Source organism: Acanthopagrus latus, chromosome 7 (genome assembly GCF_904848185.1).
Source record: "Acanthopagrus latus isolate v.2019 chromosome 7, fAcaLat1.1, whole genome shotgun sequence".
NCBI lineage: Eukaryota > Metazoa > Chordata > Actinopteri > Spariformes > Sparidae > Acanthopagrus > Acanthopagrus latus.
The window spans coordinates 13,866,071-13,881,190 of NC_051045.1; the positions used below are offsets into that span (position 1 = coordinate 13,866,071).

General features: G+C 41.9%; 1 protein-coding gene across 5 annotated transcripts in view; it reads right to left on the minus strand.

The window, feature by feature from the left end:
• LOC119022569 (cyclin-dependent kinase 17-like) overlaps positions 1-15,120 on the minus strand; it is a 44,666-nt gene that overhangs the window by 21,799 nt on the left and 7,747 nt on the right. For 2 of the 5 annotated variants that reach the window (XM_037103559.1, XM_037103558.1), the window contains 2 exons: positions 14,548-14,741; positions 11,080-11,244 (listed from right to left, as the gene is read on the minus strand). In XM_037103559.1, the coding sequence (XP_036959454.1) occupies positions 11,080-11,244; positions 14,548-14,710 (328 nt within the window). In that variant the 5' untranslated portion in view covers positions 14,711-14,741. Of the gene's footprint in view, positions 1-2,728; positions 3,178-11,079; positions 11,245-14,547; positions 14,742-15,120 lie in introns of those variants that run through there. The other 3 variants (XM_037103562.1, XM_037103561.1, XM_037103560.1) reach the window with 3 other exon arrangements.

Sequence of the window (15,120 nt, forward strand, 5' to 3'; positions counted from 1 at the left end):
CTTGCTAACTAGCTAGGACGGGTCAGGAGCTTTGGTAAGTTCTCAGCATCAAAGTGAAAAGTATATTTTGATAAATTCTTTACTTACTTAATTTCATCAATTAAAAAAAAAAAAAAAGAAATCAGGCATATTTAGGTGACTGTTACTACGAGTGAGTCCAATTTAATGTGGATCCAAGATCTGGTAAACTTAAAGTTTGAATACAGGTGCTGTATCACAGCTTAAATTGTGGTTAAGCAGTTATGGGTGGTTTGAAACTTTCAAGGGCTATCAAGTTTGATACTGGATTAGGCTTGATTAAATTAAGACAAATTTAAAAACCTACTGTTGTCCAGAGTAACTTGAACAGTCCAATCAATGAAAACAATTTACACACTAATAAATAATAGGAGAGTTAAAGCAGAGGTTTAAAATAAAGTTTAATAGAGGCAGCATTAAATATGACTATGTTTTCTTACTGCTAAAAATGGCCAGCTACCTGTGTAGATCCCAGCTGCTATTTTCTGCCTACATCTGTCTGTTGGTCTAACTATCTGTTGATGAAAGCAGCATATGCTCATTAGCAATACACAATCCAAACACAATCCATCTGTGTAAATGCTCAGTAAACCTCTGCTTATTCGCTTTAATATCCAAGTCTGATGTGCTGCCCATGGCCTCAAAGCCAGACACAAGAGTACAAGCTATGCATACAGAACAGCTTGGATACAAAAACTGAGCAGCCAGTAGTCATATCAGGAATCAAGCCTCACAGTCCTGATGGTGAAACATTAAACTCGATGTAACTGACACCAGAGTGAGGGGAAATCGATCCAGGATATCTACATTCTGCCAGACGCACACACATGACCACATGCTCACGACGAGTGAGTATCCAATACTGCTATTATGTCATAGGTCTCTCTCACTTTCAGAAAGGTCCTGATCTTGTCTGTTTCTGTAAACAGTCAAGCAGATGCGGGTGGTTGAGACAAGGTGACTGACCTGGGAGGAAAATTCCATCACCTGGGCCCTAAAACAGCGTGATATGATTTTCTGCCAACACATACAGTAGGTACATTTGTCTGTGATACACCAACACCCCCAACACACCTTTTCTCCTCAGTGATAACATATAACACGTACATCTTAATCACAGAGTACAATCTTTTCCGGTCTCCCGCAGGTTCTTTCTGCTCCATTTCCATAGCAGACTAAGAGCAGACAGTAAATGTCATGAGTTACTGCTTTCTCTCCCTGTATGGAGCTAGGCTGGCCTAGTTAGGGTTGCTGACTCCTGGCTAGCATGTCTGGAAGAGTGAGCAGGCTGCTTTTAGGTCCACCCTTACCTCACCCAGTTCTGCCTGTACTCTACTTAGCTGAAAATCCATCTCTGGCACATGTTGGCAGGGCCTCAGAAAATGATTGAGATGCCAGTAGAAAGGATGTTAAAAGAAGTAAAGTAAGTGTAAGACTCACTTCAAGAAGCCTTCAAAGGGTAATGGAAATCCTGTGATTTTTTCTGTTGTAAGCCCTCACTCTGCAAGGCCAGACATTGAGTTCAGTGGGGTTGCTCAAGGGTGTGCTGGCAGAATTAATATTCACAGTCTATATGCAATGCATTACCACGATTATTACTGAGCTTTCAACTGAAACGTTATACTTGTTCCTTTTGCTCGTAGGCCAGGAGTTTTCAAAACTGTTTTTGAGCCAAGGACAGCATGCTGTCTACATTGGGCATGAGCAGCACGAATACAGATACTGCAGCTAACAAGCAAATGAATAAAAACTTTGAAAAAAAGGACCTGAAGGTCACTTCATTTTTCTAAGGAGTCTGGGATCCCTGAAGATACCCACACACTGCCAAACCAATGCATCTCTGGGACTTTGAAGGTCCAATTTGTCAGAGAGCTGATTTTTTTCAATCTCATTCCTAACTTGTCAAAAAACGGACACACTGGGATTGCAGATTAGGTCAACTGCCACCCAAAAGCATCAGTATTTGATGAGCTGGGAAGACTAGCACTTCATTATTTGACAAGTTTGAAATGAGACTCAAAAATCTACTTTCTTACAAATTGGACCTTTAAACCAGCCACATTAAGGAAATCACATTATTTTTTTTAAAACTAGAGACCATCTTAAAATGGAATCACACCAGCCATAATTCCTATTCCAACCCATGAGTACTCATTAGTAATTACTACTTTACTACTAAGTACTCATGGGTCAGACCACGCCCATCTTTGTACTTGCCATACAGATTTGCTGTAACGCTAACAAAAATATAGCCGCAGACATATAGGCACCTGGCAAGGTACTCAAAACCACTTTGGTGGTAGTTCCTGGTACAAAAGGTATCTCCAGAACCCTATTTTGCCATGATGACAGATACACAATTACCAGACAACTCTGCTGTGACTGCTAATAATATATTTAAGATGTGCAAAAATGTAGGATCAGCAGATTCTGAGATAAAGAAGACTTGCGCACACACCGTGAAACAATGTGAAATCAGCACATATGTAATAAGAAGACATCTAATCTGGGTGTTTATGAGGCACAAAGATTAAGATTTACTTGCATAATCATCAACTGAACAAGTCATGTGTACAACTCGTACACACTGTTATATATAAAAAATAAAAACCTTCTGTCATCTGTCATCAGCAGTTTTTTATTTTATCAAATGGTGCATCAAGAGGATGAAGATGAACTTGGCGATGGAGATGACAGTGATGAGACTCACCAATACGGTTTCCTGGGGGACGGCACGAGTCCAACACGCGAAGCATACGGAAAGGCGACAGCCTCAGTGGGGTGTCTCTCTCCCCCATTCTCATTCCCTCTCCCACTCTAGCCTCCCCAGTCCGTGAGTCTCCCACACCGGGAGCATGAGCAGGGACCCCTTGGGGGTTGCCTGATATATCCATCACCCAGAGGATTCAAAGCAGTACAGTTGCAATCAAAAAGTCAAAAATACATTTCACAAATAAATGAGGAATGAGTTCAGTCCAGTCTTGGTTTTTAGTCAACAGGTCTGGGTGGAACCCCGGCTTCAGGAGCTTTAGCTGATTGAGCGTCAAAATCCAATCTTCCGTCTGTCTCTGTATCTCCACGAGAGCGCCACGCAGTTAAGAACAGGTCTTACACTGGGAGGACAGCGCAGACTGCACAGGCACACTAATCACAATGCAACAACTCCCTTGGCTACTACTCCACTTTAGCACACACTCTCTCTCTTTTTCTTTCTCTCTCCTCCTGTAGACACTCCCTCTCTCCACCTCTCCTTCCTTCTCGCTCTTTTTCTCTCTGCAGTCGCACTCTGCTTGCTGACTAAGGAAGGTCAAACACCGTGCAGGTAGGCAAAATGCTGCAGAGACAGTCCAACACACACCAGCTGGAAACTGTTACACCCCATCATCTCAGAATAACAGGTGTCCTGTTTCCATCTATAGGATTTACGCTGAGGCACACATACACACACGCACACACACACAGGTGCAGAAACTTACTGCTCCTCCTCAGGAAGAAAATTACAGTCTGGTGGTTCGACTACCTAACCTCTTTGGCTCCCAGCTCTTTCCTTCTCTCTTGTTACTATTTCATTCACAGTCAAGTGTTCTCTTCTTCTTTTTCCTGATGTTTTTCTCCTTCTCTCAGATCTCCTCCTTTTGTCCTCCCTGTTCTTCCTGTTATTCAGCGCACCACTCTATTCAGGCTGTTGTGCTGCTCTCCTTCCTTCCACTCCCTCTCTCTCCCTCCCTGCCTCTGGCGCCCCTATCAGTGCTTTCAGTGTTGTGAGTCCTCCTGCTCCCTCCCTTCACCTTGCTATTACTCTCCTCCCTCTCATGTGATACCAATCTCTCTCCCCCCCCTTCCCCCCTGCCGCTATCTCTCCCTCCCTCGCTTTTCCTATCGCTGTCTGGGTCCAGAGATGGTGTTGAGTATACAGTACAACCGTATCTTCCTATTCAGGAGCCAATGACAACATTTTCTGCCTGATCAGCCTCTTTCTTGCACTCCATCTCAATCGCTCTATCTCATTCGCCTTGTCCCTCTCCTTCGCTCCTTCCATCCTCCTCGTCCTCATCTCTCTCTAGCGCAGAAATTGAAACCCTGAGGCTTTTGAGTGACGCCTCTGGCATCCCAGCTCCTATCCCCCCCATCTCTCTTTCTATCTCTCCACACCTCCTCTCTCTCCTTCTACCTCCATCCTTCCTCATGGACCTGAGGCACAGGCCATTATTCATGTCAACCCGTGCACACATTCACACTCACTTTCCCCTAAACATGCCACTCTACACATGGTTTCTGTGCATCCTCATAAAAACTATACACATGCAGGACTCTGTGTGACACACCTGCAGAGCATACATAATATGAACAAAGACATTCCTCAAACTATTCAGCAGGATGTGCTGTAGATGAGGTAATACTGAAGAATGCGTTGCTGCACTCGAATGCACCTGTGCTTTCTCTGAACACATCCCAAACGTTCATTCCAAATGAAAACCTCTAGTACCGACAGGAAGGAGACACAACAAGCTTGTTTTCATACAGTAACCAGCTTAAAGCGGGGTGGTAAATTAGCACTAAATGCTTTTAATATTTGAAAAATGGCTGGTAAATTTCAAACACTATTTAAAGATGTACCGTGTAGCGAAATTAAACATTTATTTGTAAGTGACAATGGCTGGTCCAGTTGCTTTCTTGATGCATTTATTACATCTATCTATTAACAATATCCTGTTGTAACACAAAACCCACGCAGCAATCCTAAATATAAATTATGTGGGTCAAACATTATGTCCTCCCTTTTCTCATATATGTTCTCAGGTGAACTAGACAAATTAATCCATTATTACAAGAAAACAACAGATTTTATTCTTAAGAGCTTAATGTCTACTGGGTTAGCAGTGCTATGAAAGCATGCATACATAGCATCGTTACAAGTGCTGCAACTGACTGAAGCTGAAAATGTCAGATCAAGAAGTACCCATTATCAATGCCAAAAAATCAGAAGTTTATATGGTTTGCTTTGAAACTCCCAAAACCCACCCCACAGAGCAATGTGTATGTAATGGTCCACTTACATGAATCTTATGAGGTCATTTTCTCACAATTAATTGTCTTGTGATCTCGAGGAAACAAGCACATGTGATTTTGTCACAGGACAACCGAGGAAATAATGTGATCGACCATGACCATTTAGGGCTTCCATAGTAAAACAATGGTCTGTTAGTTATGAATATAATGTACTTGATTGGACCAACACATTTTTTGATGATGTCATTGGTTGGATTTACACTATTAGTTCAGTCACGGATGAATGTGCAATGTTTTCTGGGAAAGTACATTAACTTTAGTACTATATTTATGTAAAGTGTTTTTATGCTATTTCACACTATATTTCTACTCCATTACATTTCAGAGAAAAATCATTAAGCACAGAGATAGCTACTAGCTACATATGAGATTACGTTTAACATGCAAAACATATGATTAATTTATAAAATATGATGCCTTGTTAAAGATTAAACAACCCAGTAACAACATGAAATACACATGTGAATGAATCAATAAAAGTGAAGGGGGGCATTTTGCATAATGAGTTTTGATATTCAATGTTCATTTTATTGCTTGTACTTTTGTATTTTTACTATAATTAATTCATATTCATATTCACTTCAGATTATTTACATTATATATTTAATGATAAAATTTGTAGTTTAACTATAATTCATACAGATTTTGAGCGCAGAACCAACTTTTACCTCTTTTTACAGTATTTCTACAGCATGGTTTTGCTATTATTTATTAGGATGAATCTGACATTTGGAAACAGATTTCCAGGAGATTAAAGTGCACATTTAATGCAGCCTTATAAGTGTGAGTGCATTAATCAAAAAATGATCCAATTAATTCTTAATGAAAACTGTCTGATGTCTTTTTTTAAAGATGTCAGAAGACAGCTAAAGTGTAAATACTATCACTGTGTCGGTAGCCACAATGACACCATTTCATGTATGTGCATCCCTCTGTTTTTCCTATAAGGACCGAACATAAAAATAAGTGTTTATAGAATCTGAATGTGTAGAACGGCAACTGCAGTCAAAATGTCAGCAGGATGAAGCATTAAATGCCATCTTTTCTCAAAATATTCTTAAGAATTAACGTTACAAAAAGGTGTTCTTCAAATGTGTTCTACAACGGTGAGATACAACCTCTCCCTTCGAGTCAATAATCAGCTTGTCGTATAGGCTTTTACAAACAAAACACGCTCATGCAGAAACGCTCTAACACCCTGCAAGTCAATAGTGATGCATTACATTGTAAGAACAGTTACACAAACACACAATTATACTTGGCAGAGGCTAAGTTGTGATGGTATTATTAGCTTAGTTAAGTTAATATGTGAGATGGCTGGCCATCTGCCTAGTTGCACACATCTTGAAAACATTTTTAATCTAGCAAGGTGTGGGAGGTGTTTTAAAATAAATATTTGGGGGGACTGTGTGCACTGGCCACTCTCCATAAGATGTACTCATGACTGTTGTCTTGGGCCAATTACTTTATAATTAAAGGCCCTATTTGTAAGAACAGCTGATTCTTTGGTCTCATTCCCATCTCCACTGGGATGTTTGGGTTGGTGGCCGACCCAACCTACCAACACAAAGTATCAGTATTTGATGAGTTGGGACTGAGAGTCAAAAATGTATTTTTCTTATAAATAGGACCTTCACTGTTAAAAGTTACTCTAAACTCACAGGGGGCAGCACATCACCAGAGTAACCGCTAACTGCTATAATCTTTGCTTTAGCTATTTACAGCCAGAGATAGAAGTTGCTGTCTGCTAGTTAGCTCAGCCAGCCTTGCAGCTGGTGGCCCTATTAGCTAGCTGAGTCTGCCCAAGGGTTCGGAACACTGTGGTGTGTTAGTGTTAACGCCACTGGCAATAAGTCTGGACTCAGCAGCCTTGCAGTGAAGAAGGCCGGACACAGTGCATACATTGTTGTTATCGCTTGTTTCTTCACATTCTGGTGATAATGTTAGTTCAATTTTGAATATTTTCAACAAAAATTCTGGCCCTATCTTACAGACTGCATACTTAGATTGCAATCAAATTCAGAGCTATGTCCAATTAAAGTACAATGGCAGGCCAAAATTGATGTGCTGCATCCTTGAGCTTAAGAAGTCAAGGACAAACGCTTGCCACTCAGCCCTCCACCCATCACTGTCTCTCTGTATTCACAACTGCAACCGTATACATCAAAGATTTCTCTCCTGCTCTGCGGCCACCTCCACATAGCTTTTCACTCCCATCAAGAGTCTCATTCACTGTTCACCTTGGTTAAAACATCTTTATTGTCACGTTTGCTTGGCTACAGTGGCCCTTCCAAGTAAAATCTTTTTTTTGGCATTTTTATGTTTCCATCATGAATACCACAGTCAGCCCCCTGGCTTGGGAGACATTAAAAATCCAAGTGCATATAACATCCCTGAGGAACAGCGCGAAACGCACTCACAGGGCTGGAGGGAGGGAGAATTTAGACTGCGGTAATTACCTCTAAACCTTTTATCTGCATCTAAGGAATCTTATTATTCAATTACTGGGACCAGAGCACCTACTGTCAGCTACCGGCTCTATGTGCACTGGTCCCCAGCGCCTCACCCACCCCCTTCATTTCCTATATCACAGGCATTCTTTAGCAGTTTCGCCGTAAGCGTAAACTACAGTAACAACAAGCACACATAAAGCTTACAAGCACAACTACATAAAAGGAGTCCACTCCATTGTTCTTATTAAATCCAATGAGCAAAGAGGGTTAGAGTGAGCAAATGGCCGAGAGTGCAGGGGAGTGAGGGAGAAGGCTACAGCGATTAATGCAGTGTTAATGCATTACATTAAATCCCTGGCACAGACATGGTCTCTCATGGTGCGCAACACACATGGAGGGATAAGGGTGGTCTGAAAAGCTTTCCATCCTTCATCTTCTGGCTTTATCTGGAGGGTTAAATATAGTATTCTGATGTATGTAGAGAGAAAGCGATGGAGGCAGAGGGGAGAAAAGAACGAGAGGAGACATCTGTGACAGTATCAGAAATAGCAGCCTGTGACAGTATTTAGAGAAGAGTAGGCAGCTTTCGGCAGAGTCCTGTTTCTCAGTGAAAACAGACAGCAGGGCAGACTAATCCTCAAAAGTGTAACTACAGATCTTTACAGGAAGGAAAAGGATGAGGTAACTGGTGGAAAAGCCAAAAAAATAAAAAGCGCAGTGCTCATCTTTCCTCACTGTAAGTACAGTGCTGTGGGAGTGGGTGTGGGCCCAGTTTGCAACAGATGAATCACAAACCTGTAAAAGCTCTCTGGCTCTGGCTCGGGGCCAAACACCTCTAACATACACATATAACAGCACAGTCAGGCCCACTTACACAGATGAAGAGTATATTTAATTGAATACTCCTATGGATGGATGGAGCAAGTTAGAGAAAGACAGAGAAAGGGTGGGCAATCTCTTTAGTGCAGCAGGAAAGAGAGATTGCATCATCATGTCGCTCTATTAAAGGGTGCGACGTGCTCTGACTGCTGAGTGGCACACAGTGAGTCAGCGAGACCAACCAGTGGGAAGCACACACGCACAGACAGCCAACCTCTTAACATTTCAAACTACACCTTATCATGATTTTATAATAGAATTGCATCTACTCTCAGTCCCGAGTCAAGCTGTGTCCTTTTTTAGGCTTTTTCTGAGCTCAGAGACAGCTGTGGACTTCAAAGAATGAAGTCCCTCTGCCAGACCATTGGTCTATGAGCCTAAAACTGATATGTTCACATATTTCTACATGTTACCGATCTTTGTCCACAACCCCTACACTTTCCTCACCTTTTAAACAGTACATTGACTAATATAATCTATAATATTCATAGAGTATGACTTTCTTCTGTCATTCTTAAAACTTGGAAACAGTTATTCTTTTTCTAACAATATCTAAGATGGGAAAATTATAACACTTTTTAACACCATTTACATCCACCCGCTTTTTAGTGTAAAGGAGACATACTATGCTCGATTTGCGATTCATAATTTGGGTTACTACAACAATAGGTTCAGATGATTTAATGTTCAAAAAACACACACATTTTCTTAAACTGTCCAGTATTACAGCACTATAAACACTATTCCAACACTCCGTTATAGCTCCTGTCTCTTTAAGGCCCGCCTCCCAGAAAACCCAGTCTGCCCTGATTGGTCAGCTCACAAACTTCTAAACCAGCACCTCACAACATGTCTTTGGTCAGCCTTGTTGTGATTTTAGATTCCAATTAGCTTCCCCTCCACTGTAAATATAGGCATAAACTATTCTATTTAAGGTCCTACCTTTTGCAGGTGGGCCTTAAAGAGACATGAGCTAAAACAGAGCATTTTAGACAAAGGGGGAATATAGCGGTGCACCACTGGACAAAGTAAGAAAAGGTTTTTTCTTTTTTTTTTTAGTATTAAGTGTAATGTAAACCTATTCTCGTAATAACTGAAAATTAAATTATGATCCTGAAAATGTAGAGCATAAAGTAGTGTATCCTTTATGAAAAATAAAAGCTGTAGCCAACCCTATGCTACTGTCCCTATTTCTTTGTTGGGTTCATGTAAGGTTCATCCAGCCATTGCTACCATATTCCCAGCTTGCAGGATCACAATCAACTGAAAGTTCCTGATACAAGAATCTTGTCGGCCAGAGTTCAATGGATGAAAGGAGACTCGCTGTGGTCTATCTGCAGTTCACTCAGCCGAGGACTCACGGGATGCACAGCACAAAGCTAATAGGACTCCAGTGGAACTATCACTCCCTTTTCTCTCTGTCTGTCGCTCCCTCCTCTCATCTATACTTCTCATTTCTCCCTCTCCATTGCCCAGTCCCCCGCAATCAATCTTTAACATTTTCTAAGCTCCATTTCACTCTTAAACCCATCTTCGAAATCGAAATCTTCAGACCCTTCCGACTGCCTTCATTTCTGACTTTGCTTTCCTCACTCCATCCAATCGCTTGTGATATAAGCCGTTCTGGCCCAGTGGGAAATGAGATTACCGGGATCCATATAGCTACGGACCACACGTTCCATCACATAATACAGAGGGACAGAAGGAAAAAGTGATTGTGAGCGCATGTTTGTGTTGTGTGCGTGTGTGCGCGTGTGTGTGCGTGTTAGCGTACGTTGGATTAAGGTCATTAGAGTTTTAGCCTTCCAGAATTGTGGTAAATGTTGGGAGGACAGCCAGGCTGCATCAGTAAATACGTTTTTTCACTCACTGAAAACCCACACACACACATGCACACACTCACATACACACTCTCTACTAAGTGGTAAGCAACATCTACATGATGTGTTTTCCACCCACAGGTGGCAGTATTGTTCAACCTTGCTCTGGTGAAACACTCATAAAAATATAATGTAAACAGCTGAATATTACAGCAGGTTATTCTTAAATCATGCAAGGACAAAAAAATATGGAAAATTATCTTTACCGCACTGCTGACATACAGAAGAAATGAAAAAATGGACAAGGAATGATACAGGAAACAGTGTGGTAAGTGTAATGTGTCCTGTTCTGTATTCAAATTTGTGCTTAATAAGCAGAAGTGCAGAAGTATTAGTAGCCAAAGTTGTTAAAGTATCAGAAATATCCTGACAGTTTTATGTTATTTGATTATTTAGATTAGATTTATAAATAGACCATAATGACCCTGGTTCAATTAGTGCGTAGAATCGTTATCTTCAAAGTAACTAGTAACTAAAACTGTCAAATAATTCTAGTGCCGTGTAAATATTTGCATATGACAGTATCTACCACTTAAATGTAGTGGCGGAAAGGTACAAAAGTAGCATATAATGAAAGTACAGAGTTATTTTTCACCACGGGTTTGTTGTGAGATGATTCCCTTATTGATTTCTGGCATAAAATGTGCTTCAGAATTTGCTTCAGTTCTCGAAACTGGATTAAACCGGTCACGCATCCAGGTATATGGTGTTGTGTGCTTATGAGTGCATGCATGCATCACTGTGTGAATGTGTGCTTGTGTTTGAGTGTGTGTGTGTACCAAGAGATCCAGTCCTGTGCAGGCTCAGGAAGGCTCTGTCTCTTTCCAGCCCCCCACCCAGCTCTCTGCGCAGGGCGGTGCGGCCCAGATGACCGGCATATTGACGCAGGAAGGAGGGAGCACTGTGTGAGGCAGGAGGGTGCACGGCGCACACCACCATGGGCTCTGAGACACACGATGCCAGACGGACAGCCGTAGAGAGGGAGCAAATGAAGGGAAGGAAGAGAAGAGTGCGAGAGAGGGTGAGAGAGTGAGAAGAAAGCAGGTTGCCACGAATTGGAAAGAGAGAGAAATAAATAAAAGGTAAAGAAAGGTGTGCGAGTTGAAGAGAGAAGCAGAAGAGAGCGGAAGCAGCAGGACAGAGACAAAAATTATAGGGAGGAACGGGAGAGAAGGAGAAAGAGGAAAAAAGATGACACAAGGTCACACAGCGACCAGACACAGAGAGGAAGCAGAACATGTAGGAAAAGTACAATATGTACTAGTGATCGCTAAAAAGGTGGGAATGCATACAGCTGCTGCACTCACAATGATAGACGAGGAAACAGTTGTGAAACACAGCGATAGAAATAGCCATCAAAGAGCATGAGGGATGAGGAAATGCATAGTGGAAAATAGTGTTGAGTCATAGACTTAAAAAGACTGATTCTGAGGGACGGAGAGTCAGAGACGAGACATGCTAGAGGCACTATGGGAAATATGACCACAATATTATACTGAGCTGTAACAGTTAAATTAAAGTCTAAATCTTATGGATAAGCAAACTCTCCCCTTAAAGCAAAAACCTAACCTAACTCGTCACAAATGTGTGGGACATGCTGTCAGCACGCATGTATCATCATCTCACTCTCACATTCATTAGTATTAATGAGTCCTTTTGCAGAATGTGGGTGGAAGCCCACATGTCACATCTCCTATATTTCAAATAAACCTCACTTTTTCACCACGTGGCACTGTAAGTTCCTCTGTGATCCCCGAGCATTAGGGTTTAATGTTCCTCTAAAATCCTCACATGATTCCCCTCACATTCCCACCTCCAAGAACACAGCGGAGGAACAGATCTGAAGCCGGCGCCACATTGCTTCTAATTAGCACTTTGAAAAATGTGAGGCGTCCTTTCTGCCGCCCTTTTGCACAGTCTGACTGAGATATATAGAGATGTGGAGGTCACTGGGGTGATACAGCAAGGGGGAAATGCGGGAGGAGATGGTAAGTACAAGATGTGGAGCAGTGGTTAAAGTTTAATGTCCCTCTTCTCATCCTCTACATCACTTCCTCCATCCTACTGCCTCTCTCCTCCTTGCTCCTTGTGCTCTCTGGAAATGAACTGACATAGCTCAAGCTCTTAAAGACTAAAGAGAGGTGTAAAAATAGAGGGGAGAGGACCAAGAAGGCAGGGAGTGAAATTAATCAGGTACGGAGGATTAGATGTTGCAGCCTCGGAGCCTATCACAACAACACCAAAACATTATCACTCCCTGTGCTGAAACTGCAAAGCAGCCAACGTCTCTAGCCTAACACAACACGGCTATATTTGTATCACAACACCTTTTTTCTTGTTCTCCCTCTGTCTGTCTGTCTTTGCTCCTTCTTTTTTTGCTCAGACAAAAGCATCCACTGAAACAAGAGGCAACCTCCCTCGCTCTGCGTTCTGACCTGGTTTCCGTCTGGAGCCAGGATAGGACACAAACAAAAAACACACACGCACACACATACACACACTGTTTATGTTAGGTGAGGTCTTTGATTTTGCCAAAGAGTGCCCTGCAATCCTGGAAGACGGCCAGCAGATGGCACCCAGAGTTTCTGAGAATGACATTGCTTTTTTCCCCCCCCCCTTCATATATCTATCTGAATTCACAACAAAGCTTTGTGAATTCAAATCCATTTCCAGTATGCTGCTTCCCTCAGTCTTGATGATTGACCAGTGAAAGAAAAGTGAACAGTGAACAGATGGTGATGAAGCTAATAATGAGGTGAAGATGATGATGTCTGTATGACTTTGTGAGATTGGTGCATAAAGGAAGAGGGGGACATACTGTATGAGATACAATATATGACGACAAATACATCATTTCAGGGTCTAGTTTACTGTGTATAAAAGACATGTAACCATGGAGGACCGCAATATCTGTTTTTGCATAAACTTCCTACGTCTCTTTCAAGGATCATGACCTCTATTTTGACTCTCTCTCCACCTACACCATCATTTGCAACCGCTACATCAGTTAATGCTTCTCCGTGTCCTCAAAAAAGCTCCAGATGAAGTCTAGAACTGTCAGAGCCCATGAGAAAGTGCTCTTTAATAACATGGTCAGCCTGCTCCTGTGTGGTGACTGTTGCCGGAACAGATGTTGGAGTCAAACTAATCGCTAAGTGACTCCCAAGAGGGTTATGGAGGTGACACAATTACTCTTAATCATAATGACAACACACGCTGCCTTGCTACCTCAGCTTTCTCCTCTGTTTCTTACATTATGATTTGAGATATTCTATGTACATACAATATATAGACGAAATATGGCAAACAATTTGTGTGTTTTGCCATCTAGTGTCACCGTCATTACTGCCGTGGCCAATCAGCGCCCACTGCTGCCTGCACCCTGTGGGGTTGGATTAAGGACAGTGAACGCCAGTTACTGCTGAAGGTAACTCATATGGATGGAGGTCTTAACAATATTGAGATTTTACATATAACACATTGTTTATGCTAATAGTCTGAAAGGATAATGAGAAATAAAGAAAAAAAACCTGGCCATCTGCCACAAGTAATGTGTAACACACTGATGTTACAGTACTAGCTGGCCACCATAAGAAAACAAGAGCTGCATTTAATCATTACAGACCAATTAAATTAACAGGAATTTAAAAAATCATCTGATAGCATGTTTCTTATAGAAGAATTGAAGATTATTTCAAAAATAACCTGGCTATATAAGCAATAAAACACCAGCTCAGGTCACTCATAGGTGGTTGAACTCAATTATAATAACATCAGTTAATCTGTAAGTATAATACTATTCCTGATCCACTTCTGGTTATAACATATTGGTCCTCTGCATGTCCAGGGAATCTGTGTCATTTTGTTTGCTATGGTCTCAGACTGGTGCGCTCTTTATAACATTAGGGTGTATTGTGGATTCTGCATTCAGTTTTGTTCCAAAGTTTAAGTTTGCCACAACTGTTGAAGCAGGATCTTCCTGGCTTCACAGACACTGTTGTCAGTGTTGTCAGTAACAGTACATAGAAAGTCAAGGTGAGAGGAGAAAATTGTTCACTTATTTGAAAAGCTTGTGTTCAAAAGCGGGAATACTGTACAGAGACGCCGCCGCACTAATGGCAACTTGTTTTATTTTGGTCCTTTGCTGGATTCATGCATATGTAAAACTCACATATGGATGAGTATTGCACACATAAATCATTCACATGAAAGAAATTTGAGTTTGTGTGTGAGGTGCTTCTGTGTACCTGAGTGCGACTGCACTTGTTCGCATCTCTCACCATTGTCCCTGGCCGCGGATGGCTCGTCCAACGCCATCTGCTCAGCCAGTTCAGACAGGGAGTCATCGACGGGCCGAGCGCTGCGTAGAGACATGGACAGCCTCCGCTTGATTATCTTCATTCTGTCCATCTTCTCAACAGCACCACCGGGGCCCACAGGCCTAAGGGAGAGGGGAGGAGACAACAACCAACATCATCATTATCATCATCAGCACCACCAGCATCCCCATCATCATTACCAGGGCCATTGTTCTCATTATAACCATCAACAGCTACATCCACAGTGCCCTGTTAATCTTCATTGTACAGTGAAACTACTGCAGTGCAGCCTCGGCGCATTTTCCGCAGTTCTTTGGGCTCCCGACGATTGTGTTTGCTCACGCAGCGTGTGTTCTCATTGTTATGTATCCCAAGTGCAAACATTGCAGAATAAAAGACACACAGAATGAGAGAGCAGACCCACAGAGACACAGAGAACGAGAGAGAAAGAGAGCAACAAACATTTTTTTTTTTACAAAAATAACATGAAAATGGCTGACA